The 23,152-nt window shown below is 44.6% G+C and overlaps 2 protein-coding genes across 2 annotated transcripts in view; both read left to right on the forward strand.

The window, feature by feature from the left end:
• stard9 (StAR-related lipid transfer (START) domain containing 9) overlaps nt 1–11,790 on the forward strand; it is a 40,922-nt gene extending 29,132 nt beyond the window's left edge. Inside the window, exons 23-33 of the mRNA XM_078289631.1 lie at nt 36–4,624; nt 5,183–5,383; nt 5,575–5,758; nt 6,222–6,368; nt 6,688–6,787; nt 7,147–7,313; nt 7,602–7,666; nt 7,910–8,112; nt 8,868–8,947; nt 9,280–9,438; nt 9,559–11,790. Of these exons, the coding sequence (XP_078145757.1) occupies nt 36–4,624; nt 5,183–5,383; nt 5,575–5,758; nt 6,222–6,368; nt 6,688–6,787; nt 7,147–7,313; nt 7,602–7,666; nt 7,910–8,112; nt 8,868–8,947; nt 9,280–9,438; nt 9,559–9,660 (5,997 nt within the window). The 3' untranslated portion in view covers nt 9,661–11,790. The remainder of the gene's footprint in view (nt 1–35; nt 4,625–5,182; nt 5,384–5,574; nt 5,759–6,221; nt 6,369–6,687; nt 6,788–7,146; nt 7,314–7,601; nt 7,667–7,909; nt 8,113–8,867; nt 8,948–9,279; nt 9,439–9,558) is intronic.
• Nucleotides 11,791–12,687: 897 nt separating this feature from the next.
• Nucleotides 12,688–23,152, forward strand: part of sptb (spectrin, beta, erythrocytic) — a 47,496-nt gene continuing 37,031 nt past the window's right edge. The window contains exons 1-2 of the mRNA XM_071915651.2: nt 12,688–12,962; nt 17,318–17,580. Of these exons, the coding sequence (XP_071771752.2) occupies nt 17,433–17,580 (148 nt within the window). The 5' untranslated portion in view covers nt 12,688–12,962; nt 17,318–17,432. The remainder of the gene's footprint in view (nt 12,963–17,317; nt 17,581–23,152) is intronic.

The raw sequence follows: 23,152 nt of genomic DNA on the forward strand, positions 1-23,152 counted from the left end.
AATGTGTTATTAAACGTGGTTACATTTGTTCTCAGAATGGTACCTCTGTTGGAGAGAGGAAAGTAATTGAAAACGGAGATGTAACAAGAGAGGAAGTGGTTGTAGAAAAGCAAGGTGGAGAGCCCCACATTGATAACCAGAGAAGACATCCAGAAAATAGAAAAGACATACGTCAGTGGGATGCCATCTGTAGCGCCATTGACCTGAGAATCTCAGAAGTGGTGAAAGAGCACATGAGATTGTCATTGATGGATGCAGATGGTATCTGTGAGAGTAGGAGCCAAAGCCTGAATGCCTTGTCATCAAACAGCCAAGAAAAGATTCCATCTACATGTCATTTTGGCCACAGCTTTGAATATAGAGGGAAAGAAAGGCAGCAGAGAGATGAAAGGAGTGATCAGATCAAAGAAGGGACGAGCCATAGTGAATACCCTTCCATGGAACAGGGTAACATTGAAAGTGAAAAGATAGCGGACCAAAGTGAGCACATGGTGTCAGATATGCCAATCAAAAAGAGTGCTGGCCATGACAGCAAAATGCTTACATCTGCTGAAATGACGCACAAAGTTGACCGTGCTTCTTGCTTTTCTGAAAGGAAATCAAATAAGCCAGTAAACAATCATTCTGTTTCCCCAAGCTCCTCTGCTAAAAGCCAAAAGATCCAATTACATCTGACACTGAACAGCCATGGAGAGTCTGAATACCCTGACAGCCCCACATCGCAACCTATTAGTTTCTACTCCATAAATGATTCCACTTCACCAAGAAAATGTGATGCTTCTCAAGTAAACGCTGCAGAGAAAGATGCCTCATTTCTGGAAATGAATGATATAGTTAAACAAACCGAAACATGCCATCTTACTCCTACCAGCCATGATGTTTGCTCTAAACAATTGGACAACCTGAATCCTGATAGCCCACAACTTCACCAAATCCTTCCTGACACATTGTCCTCCATAGGCAGCACACAAATGAAAACTGACTGTACTCATATAAAGGATGCCAATATGGAATCAACATCCAATGTTCAAGATAAAGACAAGAACTCACTAAGGATGATCGGACAACATTTCCAAGATGTTCTTCACATGTCTGTATCCATGAAATCATTCTCTGATGGTGGATTTCAGCAATTTACGCCAGACAAACATCACAGCAACCAAAATACCTCCACTGATGGTTATGCCATGATAAAATCATTTGCTGTTAGTCCTGGGCATGACGGTAACGGTGAAACAGAGACCAGAACAGGAGGTATACATTGTATTACAGCACAGCATCAGTCCAGCCGTCCACAAACACAATCGGATAACTTGGCTCAGACTTGTGTGGTCAATATGAATTATAACAACAAATGTCATGTTAAAAAATGTCTGAATTCTCAGTGCAAGGTCAAGAACTTTACCCAGAACAATACCAAAGGTGGACTTGTGGTCAAAATTGACGATGGGACATTGACTCCCCAAACACTAGCACAGGCTCCAGCAATCTTGGTAGAAGCAAAAAATGAAACTAGAATTTCTGCCTCTCCTCTATGCAGCATACCAAAGGGAAACGGTAACGCAGACATAAGTGGTTATGGATATTCCATGCCTAAAGAGGGGGAGATGAACGCATCTGGTGGTAAACAGGGTAATTCTGCTCTTAAGCCTAAAAAGGGGAAGTCTAAGAGGTTCAGAAGGTCCATGGTCCAGGCTCATCTGACCTCCTCTTCTGACTCCTCACTCAAGTCTTCATCAGATGAGGAAGACAGTATAACCTCCAGGGTGCATCGCAGCAAGCCTTCGTCAACACGGGTAAAGCCTGGAACTCAGAGTAATGGCCAACAAGAAGCCACACAGACTAGAAGTAACAACGGAGGTATTTCCACATTGAGGTCAGCGGGCAAATCTAAAACGGAGACTTGTTCTACTGGAACCCCAGGTCAAAATGAGGGTCAGGTTAGAGTTAGTAGAGAGTACAGCCAGACAGGACATCTTTTATCCCCTCAAGCAATGTCAAAAAAGGCAAATGTAGAGAAAATAATCCCCTATTCTAAAGGACGAGAACAACAACATTCATTGAAGCCTCAGGACTCTCCTATGCATTTTGCCTCGAGTGACATTAACCCCTTTGTTCACCAGTGGCAAGATGATGAAGCAAATCAGCGGTGTTATAAGAACCCAGCATTTGGAAGTGCTGCTGACCTAACCTGCAAATCTCCACTTCTGAACTGTGCTGAAAAGCGTATGACAAGATGCTGTAGTGTTGACAATGGTTTGAATGGGCAGAACTCTCCTTTCAACTCCCATCTCAGCACTTACGCCAACAACAAGGGGCTCTCCAGTACTCTCAGCAGTATTGAGGATTATAAAGAACAAGTGACCACCACACCTTCTCAACTTACACCATGTCAACAAATGCCCTTTGGTCCCGACAATCACCTAGCCAATCTGACTATGAACAGCAATTCTTCAAGTAATGATGTTCCTGGTGGTCTTGGTAACAGCTCTGGTCAGGTGGATGAGATCATGCTGGTTTACTCCTCTGAGGAGGAGTCTCAGACAAACAAAACCCAGGCCCAAAGAAGGAGGACATGTGAACATGGCACTCAGACTGAGCGTGGCCTTCAGACAACTCTGGTTAATTCTGTTACCAGTAGTAGTGCTCTGAAGAGGAAGGACCGCCACAAAAGGAGCAACACTCATGTACCTGCAACACGGAAAACCACAGAAGACATTAAAGAATCCCCTACATGGGCCAGTTTAGAGAGCATGTCTGCTCACCTCTCCCAGCTGATTCACAGCACCTCAGACCTGCTGGGGGACGTCCAGGGAATGAGAACAGGTGAAGTCCTCAGATCCAGCCCGAGGAGAAATGTTAACCTCTCGAATATCAGTAATGTCTCCTATAGTTACTCTAAAGACTGCACCAAGAGAGACTGCTCAACCCAAACAGCGGTAGATATTGGGATTCAGACAGAAAGGCCTTCAACTCCAGTGGAAAAAGAAGTCGCTGTCCGTCAAACAGCACCCATCGAAAGGTCCAAATCCCATGAAGTCAACGTGATAGTCAAAGTGATTGGTTCTGAGGTTCTCAATGTGTCTCAAGAGGAGGATGTGCCCGGTATGGTCAAAACTAAAGCCAACACAGATGAAAAGATACAGAGCACGCCTGACCTGAGATTTAACAATTCTGCTGCAACAGAAAGATCTGGTTTGCAATCAGAGAATGCCCCTCACAAAATATCCCCCGTGGAGACCGCAGTTGAATCTCAGAAGCGTATAAGATCTGCTTGTTCTAGAAGCTCAAAGCAAAGCACGCCTGAGGCACTGTCCCCCAAAAGTGGTGCAATATCTGAAATCACCCGCAGATCATCAAAAAACAGCCTCCAAGAAAATCACACCCCCTCTATAAGAAATGACCCGTCTCCTTGTTCAAAGAAACAGGCTAGATACACAGACCGTGCGTCCTCTCCCATTCTCACCGTGGGAGCAAGGATAAGTATGAAGCAGAGAGGAAAACAATCCACACTATGTCCTCAGAAAAATCAAGCTGGAAATAAAAAACACATTTCACTTGCTAATGAATCCCTTACTATGCCCTCTCTGAGTCTCGGCGAACAATCAGCATGCACATCTGTTTCAGACAACGATCAAATACCCAGACAGAATTGCGATGTTTCCACCGGTAAATCAGTTGAATCCATATCACTTGAGAAGGTGAGTGAAATGAGTTGCTCAAGTCCTAAGGGATCTGATAAGTGCTCTACAAGCCTTAGTTCATCACTGGATAGATATACAGACATTGACAGGAGAAATGTCATTCATAAAGAAAAAGATAATTCCCTACCCAATACCAAATGGCAGATGACCTCTCCACAAAGTCCTCAGTGGAGGAGTCCTACTTCTAGTAATGGCTTAACTATGCAGAACCACACCTCTCCCACGTTCAGACAGGCTGATGTACGCAAACAGCAGGCAAAAGCTAGACATAACAATACAGTAAGCTGCACAACACAACAGACAGAATACCAACCAAGACCAACAGTTGATTCTGCAGACTATTCTAATGATGCCTACAACCCCTCCCCTGTCAGTGACGGGACTGTCCTGCTTCAAGAGGACGACATGGTGTCATTGGCACCCAGTGAGTGCAATACAGACGTCCTGGTGAGCATCAAACCCATCACCAGTGTCCCCCCATGTCAAGACCACCAGAGGCTCCCAGAGGACCTGCCCATGCACAATAAGTTCACCGATTGGTCTGGCATCAGTCATCAACAATCACAACAACGCTCTAGTTTCCCCAGCAAACTGGCCGCATTTCTTACCAACATCCATGACAAGAGCAGAAACTGTGCTGAGTGGGACGAGATGGAGAGTTACGGTTCGAATGCGGAGTCCATGGTGCAGAGGGAGAGGAAGGCGAGGGAGATAGAGAGGCTGCGACAGGAGAGAGAGCAGGTGATGGCTACGGTCAGTCTCAACATGAACCCTCCACCGCTGACTGTGGAGCTGACAGAGGCCAAGCTCCATTACGGCCTAGGAGAGACGGATACACTGTTGAAGATGCTCTCCCCTCGGTCCAGAGAGGAGGCGGAGCCACCGACCTCTGTTCCTACTAAACAGCAGCTGTATGACAGGTAAGGATGAAAATGGCCCAGATACAGATTTGGTTAAAGATATGGTTAAAATTGGCTGAAATGGTAAAAATTAGGTGAAATCAAATTTCCAGACAAAATGTAGATATGCATTTTCCAGACATTCTTTGTAAAAACAAATAATGTATTCTTTTTGTGATGAAAGTGTTTCATCTTTGGGCAAATGCCCTTATCTTGGTATTATGATTAGAAAAGAAAAAAATTTAGCTACTCTTGGAAGCCGATGGATGTTCTTCAAAAAACCTTTATTTGATGCAGTAAAAACCAACATTCCTTCATCAGGGTTCCGAAATGCGTTTGTTTTTACTGCATCAATTTAAGTTTTTTTGAAGAGCATCCATCGGCTTTCAAGTCTAGCTGAATTTTTCCCTTTTCTAGTCATTTCATGCACCTTGGTATAAAGTCAAAGTTGAGACAGTTCTTCTTCTTGTACTTGGTAGTATGATTAAAATGAGCCAAATGTGTTGTAAAATGAGTGGAAATCAACTTTTTTGATATGGTATAAATATGTTTTCTGTTTCTGTGATCCTGTCCTCTCAGACACCGAAGGAGTATTGAGGGTTTGAGGCAGGAGAGGGAGGATCGTCTCCAGACGTATCGGCGAGCTCGCAGTCTGAGTCCCAGTAAGCATCCTCGCTCCCCTCCTCAGGAGGCCGTGTCCTCCTCCAGAGTCTCTGCCATGCTCAGCCGCCGTAAGGAGTACCTGCAACAGCTCCGCCAAGAGGTGATAGACAGCACCAGGTAAGACACTGGACTGCCCACAAGGCCAAAGGACAATCCCCATAATTAGACTTCAATTTGATATATAAATGTTTTCCAGTATAATGTGGAAAAATTCCCCACAAACATATTCGCAGACAACCATCTTTAATTTCAAGGTTTCTTCACATTTCCTGAGTCTGTGAGATCTCACTCAAGTATCTATATGACAGAATACCAGACCCTCCCAGAGGAGAGAGCCACTACCCGTCTGAGATTGAGCAGCTGCTGCGGGACTACGGCCGAGCCCGCGAGGAGGCCAGGACAGAGATCGCGAAGGCAAGGGAGCGGCTGCGAGAGAGGACGGAGCAGGAGAAGAGGAGGCTTCAGCAGCAGGCTCTGTCTCAGGGAGTCAAGGTTAGTTTGTGTGCCATCAGAGTTAGTTTCCTCCAGGTGTCACAATATGAAGTTTTAGTTCAGACCTGTGTCAAAAAATAGTTGGAAATAATTCTCAGTGTTTGCTTTAATCCACTTGGGACATCAGATGGGTGGAGTTTACAGCGTCAGAATAATTTTTATTCTATTAGGAAAGTTGTCAATCACAGACAGGATACTAAATTGATACTAAATTCTGGCACTCATTGTATTGTCTTATGCACCAATGCCAACCCATTTGGCACCTAAGTAGGCTAAAACAAACCCTAAAAGGTATTTGCAAATACAATTTGGCCCATGTATGTTTTAGATGTATTGACATTAACATTATATTAAGATGGTTAAAGAAAGATACTTAGTGGATATTGGGGGATCTATCATTTTGCTCATTATACTGCAGTATTACAGATATTTTCTTTGGTGTTTCCATCCATGTGTGGTGCAGGAGGACCTAAGGTATCGGACGAGAATCAGCAACAGCACCTTGTACACAGAATCCAGCCTAAGCCTTTCCTCTGGACCAACATCAGGCTACAACAGTGGCAACACAGCCCAACTAAAAGATGGCAGCAGACCCACTCTGACTGGACAGGTTTGTGCATGATGTTGCACATTTCAATAGATTTTAAATAGTTGAGATTTAAGAATCTATATCTTAAGATGTAAAAATGTAAATGTGTTGATTGTTTTTGGTGATTTTTATTAAATATTTAGCGTTGGGAAGGCTTGTAATCATGTTTTACACCAAACCTTTAAAAAAAAAAAAGCTATGTTCCACATTTCAAATAATTTCAAATAAAACACTGAAAATGCCTCATTGAATGATAAAGTCGCTGCGTATTTGTAGTAATTTTCCTTTTTGAATGAGCATTACAGAGGCTAACTCTATGGATGTTGTTATTTTGGCTCAGGCCACAGGGTTGCAGGATGAAGGGCTGAAGGTCAGGACGCGTCCTCCTATATGTGGTCCTCAGAGTGTGAAGACCCAGAGAGCCTGGCTGTCTGCCCAGGGTGAGGACTGCACAGTGATTCACAAACCCCAAACAGACCTTGGTAAAACACTAGTCGAAGTTCTAGACTCAAACTGGTGTGCACCATCATGTACAAAAATTCAGAATTCCCATTAAGGGTATTCCACACTCAAAAGGATGCAGAAGGTTGCAAACTATGTGGAAAAAAGCATTTAACTACAAACATACAAATTTTGCCATCATTTTGAATTCAGAAAATCCTAAATATGAACTCAAATCGCTCAATTTGAAAATATCTTCCAAAACAGTTGCCCAGGTCTGCCACCAGACTCTCACTACATCCTCCCCTACCTATTCTCTGTATCTTAAACCCATGTTGTCATCCATGTGTTTGACTAGATGTCCGCCTCGAGCCTCCTGCCGCAGGGTTCGAGCCCCTGATGACCTCATCTCCATCACCCCCGACCTGCGTACGGCAACGCACCGCCTCCTTTGGCTCCTCCTCTTCCATATCCACAGCCTATCAGGACATCACGTCCAGTCTCCTCGGTCGAGCTCTTGCCGAGGTAATATAGATAAGATGAGAGATGAGAATAGATGTTGTTTTTTTTTAATGCGGTGCCCTGAAGAGAAAATGTCCTTGTACTTCACACTGTTGCTGCATTTCATTTCATTAAAGAAAACATCAAATACATTCAGCCTTGATAAATACACTTAAATGGTACCACACTTTCTGTCACTGTTATGCACTGTATATTATAATAATTCTCACTTTATGTGTGCACACAGTTCAGATGAATAGTAGATGTGATGGTGATTGGAATTGTTATAAACGTAAGATCTTTTCTCCACAGGTGCGACTAGCTTCTTCTGGGGATTTGATCAACCTGGTCATGGGCAAGGCCGCAGCAGGCTGGAGGTGAGCTGGATCATTTCCCTGTATTAAACTCATCTGAAAATTATGATGGTGGTCTTCACTGGTTCGATTTAAATTGAAGAGAACAGGTTGCGGCAACAACCTAATCACCTACCATGGGATCAACTTCCTCACTACGTCCTCCCAGTCTACTTTCAAATAAAAAGAAAAGGCTGCAAAGAGCAAGCTTTACTTTACTTGAAGTATCATTCATATTGCTTATATATTGTGTCTGTGTTTGTTTAGGTACCAGGGTGCAGAACGAGGCATCCAGGCCTACTACAGACCCTCCTCCAGCCCGTCTGTCCACGGTTTCCTGGGGGCTGGAGAGCTGGACAGGCCCCTCGCTAGTCTGTGGAGTCTGCTCTGCCAACCGTCCAAGAGCCACACGTATCACCAGTCGGTCCGCTCTGTCTGGACACGACCACTAGATGACAGCACACAGCTAGGTGAGCTAATACCTGCCTGCCTGCCTGCCTGGCTGAGGAATAGTCTGTGTCCTCAAATGGTCTCCATATCACAGCATAATTAATACAGGGTTCCTACACTCATGAAAAACTTGGAAAAGTCATGGAATTTTACTTTTTTTTTTAGTTTTCTGTAAGATGATATAGTTACAGTCAGTCAGACAACGCTAGACCCAAGACATTAAATCAGTTACTCAACAATAAAATTAACATTTTATGAGACACTGACAAATACTGGTTATTTGGAATTTGAGCTTTATGTAATGGAATAATTATGGAATTTACCTTGCAAAAGTATTTACGAACCCTGTGAATGAATACGTTCACTTCAATTAGTAGCACTTCATCATACTGCATGATCAACTGTATTCTCACACCTACAGTATGTTGGTTATCATGCATACATATGACCTTTCTTAGTTCATATGCTCCAATGCACACCTCAAATCTTTCCTGTTCTCACACAGTGTACATTTTGTCTGTTTGACTGTCTCTACTTAACTGATGTAGAGTTGAATGTTTCGCGTTGTTAATGTGTTGGAATGTAGTGATATATATCGAATTTGAATAAAGGTTAAGCCAAATGCATTATGCTTTCCAACTGTTAAGCAATAAAGTTCTCTTCTGTCTCCTCCGTTCTATTCTGTCCTATTTTATTCCCAGGTTTGTATCTGCGACTGCTCAACTGTCTGTCTGTCTATCTAACTCATCCTTTCTCTCCCTCTGTCTCTGTTTAGTCTATCTGCTAACAGATCCGTCCACCTGCCACCTCAGCCAGCCACGGGACTTCTGCTGCATCAGCACCGAGTCCAAACAGGTCAGTACAGTTGCACAATCAACCAGCCGATCCAGATAATTACTGGTGGTAGTCATTTTGCAAGGTCCAGTGAGCGTCTGCGCCGCAGCCACACACAAAATCACACTTTGAAGGGGAAATTTCCATTTAAAGTTGTCTTTAGTCTGGTGTGAAACCAGGAGGACAATGCCGTCTTGAAAACAGACCTTTAGAAATTGCCTCCTATTTTACAGCAAACAGCGCGGAGTGTTTCATCCAGAAGTAGTTGTTGCCTGTCAGTGTGCACTTGCCTCTTGACTGATCAAAAGACACGGTGTGCACTGTTTCGTTAATGAATTTCTTCTCTGCACCAGGGTGGCCTGTGTGTGCTGGCCATGCAGTCTGTGTTTGAGGAATCTCTGCCTCGTCCCAGTGTGGACGCTGTGCGAGGGGAGATGATGCCCAGCGCCTGGGTCCTTCAGCCCGTCAGACGCAATGGACAGGAGGTCACCAGGGTCGTCTACCTGCTGCAGGTGAGAGAGGATGATTATTTAAAGTGGTATGTGAATAATCCTAGTCTTTGGATTATCATGGTGTTTTTTACTAATTCTCCTCTCCTCTCCTCTCCTCTCCCCTCCTCTCCCCTCCTCCAGGTGGACCTAGGGACTCCGTCTTTTCCTCACCGACTGTTGAACACTGTAGCTAGAGGACAGGCAGCTGTCATCGCTGAGCTCGATGCTCTCCTCTCTCTGTAAATCCGCAGGACACATGGAGACACATTAGCAGTGAGCACTTAGACTAAACGCTCCCCAGCCTGGGATTCGTCTCTCTTTGAATTTGCACCCGAGCTTTATTTACTTGACTTTTGTTTTTACGAGCACTGATGTTACGTTGATATCCAGTTACAAAGTTCATACAGCTTTTTTTTGTATGAGGGTATTTTTTTAATATTGAAATAGTGTTTTTATGTTTGTACATCAATGTATATATGAATGCTTTTAACAATCATAATCCTATTTTACCAAAGATTTTGATAAGGCTAAGGGAATGACTTAGCATGACCCACTCAGCATAACTAGTATTAAATAAAGTTTTAGACTACTATATGGTTAGCTATCCCAGTCTGCAAAGCTATGAAGTTCCCCCTCCTAAACATCCTGATGGGCTAGCAAAAATTCAAACTAAATTTTAAGGTTTGGTCAACAGACGATCTAAAATTACATAGTTTGGATGGTATGTATACTTACTACGCAAGCATTTTTTTTCCTGTTTTTTCTGTGGTTCCTGTGGTTTCAAGGACATGTCCATACACCTGAGATTAAAACCATATAGGCAGCACCACTTCTTGCCGGATCTGGGTCAACTAGTATTTGCAAATACTTCTATGCTTCACTTTAGCCTACTTAGGTATAGGTTGGGTGGAATTTGTCAGGTAGGACAATACAAAGACAGCGGGGAAGTTTAGACGCTCCCCAGGGAAAGTGTCTCAAATACAATTGGGTATACTTTTGGGGTAAACCCCGCTCAAACAAACTCCTAAGAATTATTCGCAAATGCCGTTTAGCCCAGATCTGTGATGCACGTGCGTTTATCTCCCCAGGCACTGAATATTTTATACCACTCAGTGACCTTCCCTGTGCAGAGGGTATACTTCAAAAGCAGTTCTGCAGCAAAAGGGGGAAGCTATATGTATGTAAGCTATGTAACAGGTAGCAGGGTTGCGTCGTGATACAGCAAACCCCACCCACACAAACGCTAAGAATTGTTTCCAGTTATTATTCAACCCTGGTCTGTTATGTTTCGTTTATCTCCCTAGGCACTGCAAATTTTACACCACTAAATGGCACTCCCTCTGGGCAAAATATACTCTAAAAACAGTTCTGTAGTAAAAGGAGAAACTCTATATTTGTTTGTATTGGGCAGCAGGGGTAGTGAGTAGGGAGACCGGCCCTCAACCGGAGGACCCGCGTTCAAGCTCCTGTGTTGGCAAGCATCCACCCTGCTGAAGTGTCCTCGAGCAAGACACTGAAACTCTACCAGCTCCAGGGGGGGCTGCTCTGTAGCTGACCTTTGACCTCTGACCTCCCGGTGGAGGGGGGCAAGCAGAAAGAGAATTTCCTTACAGGATCAAAAAGGTATCACATAATTATTATTATTAAAGCTGCGTTAAGATATATATCACTATTGTACTATATGGTACCCCCTCTGTATAAGCTGAGTTATAAGTAAGGGCTTTTGTTCTCATCTGATTCTGAAGTCTTTAGTATTTATTTTTGTTCCTACTGTCCTCTGTTTAAAATGCTGTTGATTGTTTCATAGCTCTGATTGTTTTGACTTTGCAGAGCACGGCACTGTGTTTACAGTTGCTTGCACAAAATGGTAAATGCATTTATGAAGGTTCACTTTGAAAAGTGTTTTTTTGTTTTTTTCATTGTTGTACAGTGTTTGAAACTATGCAGAAGCTGATCAAAGGCATGACTGTCCTTAGTCAAAGCTGGGTCGACTGAATCCAGATATGAAGCCATATAATTTACAGTAGTTGAAGGTTCGGGACTTTTTTGGCATTGCTGCTGCAGTGCTCAGTTTGTGACTGAAGAAGTTCCTGGGGGAACCAAAGAGGAACAGAAGAAAGCTGAAGTTGAGATTCCCTTGAGACAGGGAATGAAGGAATGCAGTGGCAACTTTTTGTACTGATTTCATTTTATATGTATCTATATATATTTTTAAGTGCTTATTTCACTGTGTAAAAAGCATTGTTATTTATGTTTTATTATGTTTTGATAATGTGTTCTAAATGTATTTTGTTATGAAACCGTCCCTGTTGCTAATGAGATGCAATTTAGCCCATGTGCTCATGTTATTTTTATGAATACACTTGACACATATCGAGTTGTTTGTGTTTTTCATTTTTTATCACGTCCTCTTTCTTTAAAAAGCCTGCTAGAAAAAATTATTCAGTCAACAGTAGATCAGCATCTTGAATTTCAACATTTCAGCTGGGCTTTTAATAATTTGTAACTCATACTAGGGATTCCCAAACTTTTGAGAAACACACATTAGACCAAGGACCCATTTAGTAAGTTGTCCTATTGTTGTTTGATATGACTTGGTACAGACTTGCAGGTGGGTTGGTAACCACATTGGGTAGAGTGAAACTTCTGATCCGAATAGACATCCTTATACATTCTCTCGTGTGAAATGAGGTTGAAATAGTCATTTAGTCAAATGTTGATTCTTAAAATCTCATATTTATTAAAAATAAATAAATAAAAATCTATCAGTGGAGTGAGATAACTTCACTTGCTTCCACTGCAAATAAGCTTGTTTTCAAGAATTTTCTGGAAACAAGTGTCATTTTTTATACCAGTGGAGTGACCTACTTTATTCTGCCTCATTCCAAGATATTGAAACTTGTTCCAAGGAAATTCCTGAAACAAGTGAAATTATCTTATCCCATTTGTCAGAATGTTTTCACTTGTTTTAAGAAAAAATATCACACTAATTGTTAAGATGGACATCTTTTGTAGTGTGTTTGCAGTGTCTCCATGGCCCAATTGGTGGTCCCCGGGCCCAACTTTAGGAGCTATGTTGTATGTGAATGGGACACACTGTGGCAGTAGTGGAGGTGACATTTCTGGGGGTGGGCGGGTGTGTGTTGGTGTGTGTGCGATTAGAGGGACAGGCGGGCAGGCCGAGGAGGGGTGGGGTAGGGGAGGGGTGGGGGCGCACAGGAGATCACAAGTGTCTCTGCCATTTAGAGTCACCAGCTCTTGTCAGGAATGTCCGTCCCCTGCGCGGAGAGATCATGTACTGGATGCGCCCACTTTATTTTTAACCCAACAGGGTGGGTCAGTCTCTGGCTCTCGGGAATGACCGTGGTGTGCGCGGCGCCTACAGCCCCTTTCCCTCGTCCCCTGTCCAGGACCGTTCCCCGCTCGTGTTGTGGAGACCTCCGCTCTGACCAGGACCCTTCTGCCTCAATGGGATTATAATTGCTTTATTGGCAGGGAGAAGGCTCAAGATAAACACCTTCGGACAGGACAGCATCCAGAAGCAAGTAAGTGTAAATTGAAGGTAGTCCTGCCGTTAATGCGCTATGGCTAATAAAATTATTGATCCTCGGCCAAATAGTTTCTGTCAATGGTCACTTCATGCCGCTCGTTCTATTTACAATTGTTTGCCGTTGTTTGTAGTGTAGCTGCAAGTTTCCTCCCAACCACCTGTTGGACCAGGCTGCCATGTAAAACAAGGTCGTTCTTTTCAAATGGTGTAATTGTTTATTTTAAACTTATGTGCTCTGTCGTTATTATGATTTATCAGTATTTGTTTTAATTACACCTTGGTAAATTCTTGATTAGTCATTTAACAACAGGCTACTTATGTAGGCCGCAGCAAGGCCCGTTACTTTGTTGAACTTGCGCGCAATGACATAACGCACTGGATGCGCGCTTGCGCCTATAAAAGTGCTTGTCCTAATTAATTCAAAGCCCATATGCATAGTTTTAATGTAAACCCTATGTTACTTTCCAGTATTGCAGACTCTCTCTCTCTCTCTCTCTCTCTCTCTCTCTCTCTCTCTCTCTCTCTCTCTCCCTGCCAAACAAAGCACCTGATGATGCCTATCGGTGAATGAAAACAGCTGTGTGGTGTCAAAGCCTTTGAAATAACAAAGAAATGAGATGTCCCCTTTACAAATGAGTTCCCCTTATCCCTTATTCCCCTTAAAAGGACAAGTGAGAGTGTGCCGCCATGTAACCAGTCGAGCAGTCTGGGTGAGCAGGACTTGGTGTAAACACACTCCAGGAATAGTTTACTATCGATTCCTCATAACCTCTCACAAGATCAGCCTCGGTATTGTTCCAGTCAAAACAATATTGACCACAACAGTGGAATTTTTCCACATGGCAATGTAGCCTACATAATCAATGCTCAGTATGGATTATGCAAAACACATTTAGTGTGTTTAGGCGTTCTTATTCACAATGTTTTTAAGTATTTCCCTTGTATCTGGTTAATATTCATAAGCATTGATTGGTGTGCTCTTGATATTGGCAGTTTCAGGAGAAAGTCAAACCTGCAGGACTTTTACTTCAGCAGACCTTGATGATCACTCAGTCGTGCAGCCGGGCCTCCTCCTCTCCACCCTCCATATTGATTTCTATCCGCTCTGTGTTTTTGTCTCAGATTTACACTACACCAGTCTACACTGGACCACGGGCCTCTCTCCTTAGTCCAGTTGCTGCCGCTACAGTTTCACACACACTGTAGGTCACACGTCTTGGCCACACCCATCTCTTATTTCATCCTCTTCATTTGACTCTGTGCTGCTCAGAATAATGCGCCCACTCCCAGACAGCTAATGTGTTGTACTCTTCCCCAGTAGAAGCATCAACATGGATCTTAGTTACAGCTGTGAGATTGGTTTCCGGAGTTGTTGTTCATCTCAGGTGGTGATTCGAGGGAGGGTGAAAGGAGGTGGCACCTGCCTTGTTATTACAGAATTACATTACAACAACTTTGTGGCTGCAAGTGTTCATCAGAGGGAAAAGGGTTTCACACCTCCTAAACAAGGTATTCTGGTGTTGTGCGCAATCCCAGGTCTACAAATCAAGTTGAACTGCAGAGAATTTTCTTTATTATATTCAAACTCAGCAAATCGTAAGAATTAGCATCTCATTCCCACCTTTTTGCCATTTTCCAAAGGCTGCAAAAGTAATTATGTACAACGAGCTATATCCACGCATCAAAATTCATATTGCAATTGTAATATTCAGCAAAAAAAGCATTGCAATTTGATCTTTTGTCAGCACTAGAATGTATGGAGAACTTACAATATATCTATTCACTATCCCTCTGTTAATGTTTTGCTATATTTGAACAACTTACCCAATGACTCGGGCTCATCAAAGAGGAATTTTTAATTTGTACAGCCAACAATGTGCCACCAAAAGTCTGTTACATTTATTGGTGTTGCGATCTTCATCATGCTTAACATGCACATGCAGGTGACAGCAACATGTGTTTCAGGAAGAAACACCACACAGGTATTTCAGATTGTCACCCTGGCTCTGTCCTAACTCTTTATATGAGTGTTTACATCTTATTTGGGGTGTTTTGACACCTCTATTACGTTATCGGCATTTAGCCGACACTCTTATTAAGGCTGACTTAACTATGAGTGAGCAGGTAGGAGTGCAGTGTCTTGCTCAAGGACACCGCAATTATTGATGGACACACATTGGCTGTGGCAGGCAGTGAACCTGTGACCTTTCTGTTACAGGACTGTCTCTCACCATTAGGCCACTCTGCCTCTATAGAGCTCAAATGAGATAAAATGCAGGCTAGTATAGTATCATTTGCAACTGCATTATAATGCAGTTTGTGTTTGACAGCTAAATTAAGCATTCAATTGGTCCTTAGACATGATTAGAGTCGTACTGTAGGTGTTGTATACAGTACAGTGCACGCAGACAGTTTGTGGATGTGAGTGTGTAAAGAGAGTGGTGCAGCCGTCCTGTCCAGGTTGTGTGTGTGTGTGTGTGTGTGAGGTGATAAGGGGATCCCCGGTGGTGGGTGGAGCGTCCCCAGGCTGATAACACCCCTCTGCAGAGTCCTGATACTGAGGAGGAGGAGGGAGACCTGCAGGATGTCATCACTGTCTGTCACCCAGGGCCTCTTCTTCCTCTCTCTTAACACACCGGACAAACCTCCTCTCCGGTCAGATTTGGACTCTATTTGTCTTTGGTTTATTCATATAGGGATGGATAAAAACACACTGATATCAGATATAATAATTCTACATTAGGATAACTTATGTCAACCTCCCCAAAGCGAGTTCAGGGACGAGCTGTTGGTCTATGAACTGTACTTTACCCTAATGATGAATTTAAGAGATGGGTGCACTGCTCTTCTTGTTGTGGCACTTAATTTGATATTATACTAGATTATTATAAAAATGCATGCAAACAAAATATAATTATATAGCACATTAATTACATTAAAACATGAAAAAAAAAGCAAAATAAATGCACATTGGCAACCAAATCTCTAGTTATAATATTTCCCTGATCACTCACTTCTCTGATGATATGAAAACTTCTGAATATTCACAGAATATTTAGTAATCAGTGCATGCATTTCGGTTGAGCACCACATGAGGACACTCTACCATGTTCATTCAACTCTATGAATTGTGTACCAACATACCATGGTGCCAACATAAGTTAGGTTCCCTCCCTCACGTCCGCACACTTATTCTCACAGATACACACCAACAGAAACGCACACACACACACACACACACACGCACTCGCAGTTCAAACTCTGTGAGCTGCATCGTTCGAGAGAGGGCGGTTTGAAAAGCGTCCGTCATGTTCTCCAGTAGAGAGGGGTTGCCCTCCCCCTGTGAGGGATGATAAGAGAGTTATGCTGCGCCCAGATAGAGCTATCTTAGCGGCTAACCTTCACCCGCCATTCCACACAGAGAATACACAGACACACACTGCAGGGTGGCAGTTGGGCAACGTGTCATGCACAAAATGGAGATCCTGAGGGACACGAGGGGCTAATTTTAAAGCTGCGCTATAGGCAAGATTTTTATGTAAAAATTCACATGTCTTATGAACCTGAATCACAAAGTGGGGCTGCAAGAGAGAAGAGCGCCCCATCTCTCCTAATTGAGACCCTATAGATTTGTGCTATTTGCTCAAATTAAAAATTCTAAGTATGGACACTTCTGCCCTCACAGAAAGTGATGAATCAAAACTTAAAAGCGAAATCCAAACTGTCCCAACGAGCGCTCCATCCATTTGTCTGTCTTGTCCCTTTGCTATCCTTTGGTATAAAGCGATCACAGACCAGCTAGTTGGTAAACATTCGTGTGCTGTGTGCAGTTTACTGACCCCACATGATTTCTGGGTATTGAAGTTCTAATTTTCCAAACGGTTACCCCTCATTGCCATTTGTAGCTGCCAGAGTGAGAAGTTGTCTAATGCAGCTTTAAGCGCTGAAATGAAAGAAAAATGATGATGGAAATCGGAGTGACATTTTTCATTTTCCATTAGGAGGAATGACCTAGATTGGTGGCAGATTTCTACCTGCTCAATGATCTGGGTGACACGTCTTGTTTGGGTTTGAAATAGCAGATAGCGATAGGCCAGGCAGCACTTAGCGAGGTTCTTCTTATCTTAGCAACCCCTCCCACTCTGTCTGTTCTTCACATCATCGTTTATATTTTTGACACTTTAACCTCCATTTGCTTTCTGCACCTCTATACTGATTTCTCTCTTCCTTATTGTAAACACTGATGCAGTTTTGTATGAAGCTATTCTCAGTCTTCTGTGCAGTGAACTACAGATATAGAAGAACATGAATCATAATACCATCTCTTTGTTTTCCCCCTCTGTGTTTTAGACTCCCTCCAGTGTTTGAGGTCCATCCTGCCGTTTCTCCCCCTCCTCCCCACCCGCAGCACCTGAGGACGCCCGCCCCCGTCCCCCCCGCCCCAGTCGCCACGCTGGCCACCGCCATGACGTCCACCACAGACTTCGACAACGCGGAGATCACGCAGCAGTACAGCCGCATCAACACCCGCTTCGACCTCTCAGACGAGGAACTAGACAATGACAACAGCTCCGCCAGGCTGTTTGAGCGCTCACGCATCAAGGCCCTCGCAGGTGAGCGGCTGCATAGTAAACAGGCTGTGTCCTTTCCCATGCGTTTGTGTGTCTACAGAGGCACAGCGCATACAGCGTTACTTTTTCTAGTATGCATAGTATATGTCAGTGATTCTCAAGGTGGGGTCCGGGGACCACCAGGGGTCCTTGAGGGGGTTCCAGGGGGTCCCCAGCAAATTGATGAAATGTTAAACTTCACTATTATTTCATTTACAAGACTATTTTGATCATAATTTCACTGTTATCTCTCTATCTACAACACATAGTCATGGAATTCTGGACAAAATCATATCTAACAATAAAAAATATTGTCCGATTGGGATCTGAGAGACAAAATGTCATCAAATCGGGGTTTGTGGCCCTAATGTGTGCTAAATTAGTGGTCCTTGATATGAAAAAGGTTGCGAATCACTGGTATATGTAAGTAGCAACATATGCCATATTGTGCAGCTGTTAACCACCGTTTTGCGGGAAGTAACAATAGATGTGCTACCTGTAAATAGACACACAGATCTGCTGAAGGTGACACAGTCTTTTTAAGAGTGTGGGCTCTGGAGAAAGGATGGGAATGCAAAATATAGTGGATTAGTGTTTGTTTGACTTGTGCAGGGTTGATTGGTGTCCAATGTGTGACGGATTTTCACTCAGATTGAGATTTATGAGTCAAAAAGTTACAAAAACTCACCCCCCTTTGAGCTGTGATTTTACTACAAAAGCTCCCACCTAGATAGCTGCCGGAGTTGTTTTGTGAGTGAGTGTGTGTTTGTGTGTTTGTGTGCGTGCATGTGTCTCGTGGTCCCACACATCCCCAGCAGCTGAGCCCTGTCACCCCTCCGCGCCCTGCAAGTTACTGGGATCACTTGCACATTCCCAGAATGCCCCCCGTCTGACCGATCTGGACAGCTGCCCTGCCCGTCTGCCTCCCATAGCACGCATCTCTGGCATTTCTGGCTAAGCTTGTAAGCTGTGACCCACCTGTGAGGCTGCTGCCCGGGGTCTGTAGGGGTTTTAAATAGCAAGGTTTCTGGGACAGAAGGAAACATCGCAGAAGTGGGGAGGTGAGGGTCACACCATGTTCACGTCCGCAAAGTCACAGACACTGGACGGGTACGCCGTGAGGTGGTCCAACACGAATTAGACTGTGTGGAGATGGCTCTTCTGGGTGGCCAAAACGGTTAGAGTAAGTGTCTAGACTGTTTACCGGGCCGTATTTTTCCCCCCTTTTCACCTCGCTGTCTCTTTAAGTGAGGAGTGCTTCTGTGTGGGTGCTGGCAGCATTGTGTTAAGAGTGCTGCTGCACTGATGTTTCCGTAATGCAATCAGAGTTTCCTGTCAGAGAGAGAGAGTGGGAGAGGGAGGGAGGCAAGTGAGAAACAGAGAGAGAGGAGAGAGAAAGGAGAGAGAGAGAGAGAGAGGAGAGGCTGTGACTGACACCCAGTGTTGATTTACAGCTTGTGAACTCGGAGATATGTATGCCTTCGACGCTCTTACATATTGGATATACAGTCATTTACACTGCTCCTTGCATACGCATACAAAACACATTCCTTAGATAGATAGGTAGATGTATGTTCGATCACCGGCACTGTGCATCTCTACTGTACTCCTGTGTCAGTCATACACTTCCCATCCAGTGATGTCACGACTGTGTGGGAGTGTTGTGCAGAGGGAGGGAGCCTCGCAGCCTCATCAGGAGCACGTGGACGCGGAGCCAGAAACATATTGTATGCATGGCTGGGGCTGGAGAAACCACTCTGAACTGAACTGAAGGCTGCCTGAGCCTCCGTGCCGCCTGAGAGTGGGAGCACAGCATCATCACCGCAGCAGTGAGGAGAGAGGTAGAGAGAACTGAGAGAGAGAGAGAGACAGAGTGAGAAAGAAGGAGGGAGGGAGGGAGGGAGGGAGGGAGGGGGCAGGAGTGAGCACGAGACGGAACTGGAAAGGAGGACAGAGAGACAAGAGAGAGAGAAGAGGAGAGACGTGCGGAGTGCCAAGCTCCTCTCCCGGCTCCAGGCTGCGTGTTGTTGTTGTTGTTTGGGGGTCAAGATGAGCAGCCCGTGCCTGCTGCGCGCTGCCCCTATCAGCCAACCCCGGCTCAGAGAGGTCAAGATCAGCCTGAAGACCAGCAGCAGGGAGACCGCAGCCCTCCGGAGCGGCGGAGTGACCAAGGAGGCGGGCGGTCGGCCCTATGCCCCGCCGGAGAAGGAGGCCCCGGCGCGGGTCGGCGTGAGCGTCAGCCGAAGCAGGAGCACCCCGCCGGTGCACCGGGCCCAGCGAGCCGAAAGCAGGAGGACGGCGAGGGGCGAGGGGCGCGGCGGCAAGCAGCAGGGGCCGGCGCACCACCCGGAGAGGAACGGGACCCTGCTGCACGTCCCTCTCGCCGTGGCGCCCCTGGGACTCTCCCCCTTCTCCTCGTCCTCCTCCTCGTCCTCCTCCTGCACCCCGAGACGTCAGAGGCCCTCTGCCCCGCACCCTCCCCCTCCTCCTCCCCCTCCCCCCGCACCCTCCTCCTCCTCCTCTTCCTCCTCGGCCAAGAGTATGAAGCGGGCGCGCTGGCTGAGCTACAGCACTTCCAACATCTGTTTCAACTCCATCCTGGATGGACGCTTCAGGCAGCTGCAAGGTACAGGCTCTGGGCAGGAAGGTGGTTGTGGAGATGGAGGAGGTGTGTGTGTGTGTGTGTGTTTGTGTGGGTGTGAGAGAGAGAGAGAGGGAGAGAGAGAGTGAGCCCATCTTCTCCCTCAACTCACAGATGAGAGAGGTAACACTTTTCTCAACATGCCCCTCCCTCCCCCAACCTCTGTTTGTGTCTGGGCCAGGACAGGATGGGGGCGGGGGGTGGGGGGGGGCTGTGATGCGAGCGTGTGTGAGGTTAGTCTGTCACCCTGTTGTGAGAACCTGGAAAAAGCAGCAGAAAGAAATGCCGTGCTTCCACAGTAGTGGCCCTTTCATTAAATGTATTGGGTAGTTATTTATTTATTTTCAGGAAGCTGTGGCTCTGCCCCAATTGTTCACTGACTTGGCTTTGAATATTTCATACAGCAAACTCCTAAAAAGGTTGCGCCGTTTTCCCCCCACTGCCATTCATTGCTACTTAGCGTTACATACTTTTATGCGCTCCATTTTCTTTAGAATAACAAATAACGTTTATCATTCCGTTCTCCATATGGCCCATTCTATGAACATCCCTTTATAAACTGTATACCACAGTTGTTTCAGTGGACAATGCATTAGTGTGCTGACCCTTTTTGGCTCTAACGTCTCACTTTTTAATGTTTGTTTACGTAGGCGGTGTAAAAAAAAAAAAATCAATTCCTCTGACGGTTTAATTCTCCCTTCCCGTGATATTGGGATTTTAAGAGCGAGGTTTTCCGTCACTGTGGATTTTTGTTAGCTTGCACTATGCGATCCAACTCCCTGATGACAAGAGTGCATTAGTGAGTGGAAGAAAATGGAGGAGACGATGGAGCAACAGAGAGGGAAACATACTTTTTTTTCTGCCTCTGGTAGATTTCAAGTATTGACTGATTCTCAAGAGTGCAGAGGAAACTGATACACGAAGAGGCGAACTTTGAAGCGTTCCCAAATCAGAGGGGTTGTTCGGAGCCAAGGGTATTGATCCACCAATTGCATTCCACAAAATGTTATTTACTTTAACCTTCATTTATCCAAGTTAGTGCCGTTGAGGATCTCTTTAACAAGGGAGACCTGGCCAAGACAGCAGCAGAAAATTTAGTCAGACAGAACAATAATAAAAAAACATTCATAATAAGTATTAGATAGTCTGATAATAATTTAGAGAAAGAGGGAAAGACAGAGAGATTGGAGAAACACTTACTAGTTTCAATCTATATTTGGCATTCACTTACTTTAACCATTCACCCATTTTCTGATCTCTTTATTAGAGTCTGACATGCTCATTTCTGTTTATTTGTGCTGCTCTGTCCTGCGTGTGCTACTGTTCACTTTGCCTAGTCATTTTTTTGTCACACCTTGCCTTTAACCTTTAAACTTTCCTCAGCTACTGTATGTTTCCACACTTTCCTCCTCCAGTGTTTGTATCCTTCTACTCATCCTGTTTAGTGTTAAAAAAACAAACAATCTGGCATGTGTTTCAGTCTCTCTGTGAATATTCACATTATGTTCTTAAAGAGTTTGTCAAGCTTGCCAGTAGTACAAAGAAAATAATCTTTTTGCAACTTTCCTAAGCCATCATAATTCAAAATGCAGGTCTGTTTGCTCCAACATCAACAAACTTTTACAACCTCAAATATGCATTAATCTCATGTTCGGTGGTTCAGACAGTCCTTGTATCAAAAGCTCAGACAATACATTTTAGAGTGAAAACATGTCATCAATCACCATGTAAACAAAGCCAGTTGAGGGGTGGAGTGTTTCACAAGTGTTTCACCAGGGAGAGCCTTGCTGAAGTTACCGGGCCTTTAACAAGGTGTCATGCCCCTAGGACAGGTAGCAGTGGCAGTGCCATGACTCAGGCAGGCAGGGGGGTGTGTTCTGGGACCACTGGGCCACATCCAGTAAGAGCTGACTGTGGGAAAAGACGGATCAGGCTGTATACAGGGAAAATCCATCAGCATGAATAAGTCATGGGGCTTTCGCTAAAGTCAAAAGAGTGGATGAGAGATCACTAAGTAAAAGCATGTGAAACAGAGGAATGTTTAGTAAGGCTTGTACTGATACACAGCCGGCAGAGAGGGAAGCAGTTGGAAAGCAGCACTGATGAGGTGCTGGTGCTGAGGTGCAGACCGGCGTGGAAAAACTGGGACTGGAAGTACAAAAGTTGGTTGAACAACCTTAGCGCTGATGCAAAAATTTGATTGAGAAGATTAAAAGCGGTAGAGAAACACACCTGTCCGTTGTACGACAGTGGCGGCATATGGTGCAGCAGCACAGCCAAACATGAATTATACTGTATTTTACTACTTACTTTACTACTTATTATCCACTTTCCTAATTATGAGTTACACCGAATTTGCACAAGTCTCATTTGGCACAAGTCTTTAAAATCCAGCTCCTCCCTTTCATATAGATTTCCCTGTCATGACCGAAGTGGATTTCATAAATAAAATCAATAAAGGATTTGTTGCTTTCACATGGATTTACCTGAACAGCTTTGCATGTTTTTAACATTGCTCATAAAGCAGGTCGGCAATCCAGCTTGGGAATTCCTCCTTGTATGGCATCCCGGATACAAAACCCCTTACAAGAATTTAGGGTTAAACAGAACAGGGTTTTCACGGGGAAACAAACGCTGAAGGCTTTGTTCAGCAGTGAGTATACAGAGAGCTGTTGTCATATTGAGCTTGTTGAACTACTCATCTGGAGACAGCTCAGCGGGACGCATGCAGTAACAACCCTTCCCTCCGTTCCGTGCTTCCTAAGTGGCCCGAGAGCATCAGCGAGCTACTCAGTGTCTCCTCTCAAGGTCTTGTGATGCGAGACGATACGGGAGAACCGTGTGGGGATGTAGCGGTCCCGTGTTTCTGCCGCTGTCCTGTAGTCACTTCTGCTCTACAATCCTCTGGAGGCGGCACCCCAAATAGTTCAGAAA

Source organism: Centroberyx gerrardi, chromosome 17, assembly GCF_048128805.1.
Source record: "Centroberyx gerrardi isolate f3 chromosome 17, fCenGer3.hap1.cur.20231027, whole genome shotgun sequence".
Classification (NCBI taxonomy): domain Eukaryota; kingdom Metazoa; phylum Chordata; class Actinopteri; order Beryciformes; family Berycidae; genus Centroberyx; species Centroberyx gerrardi.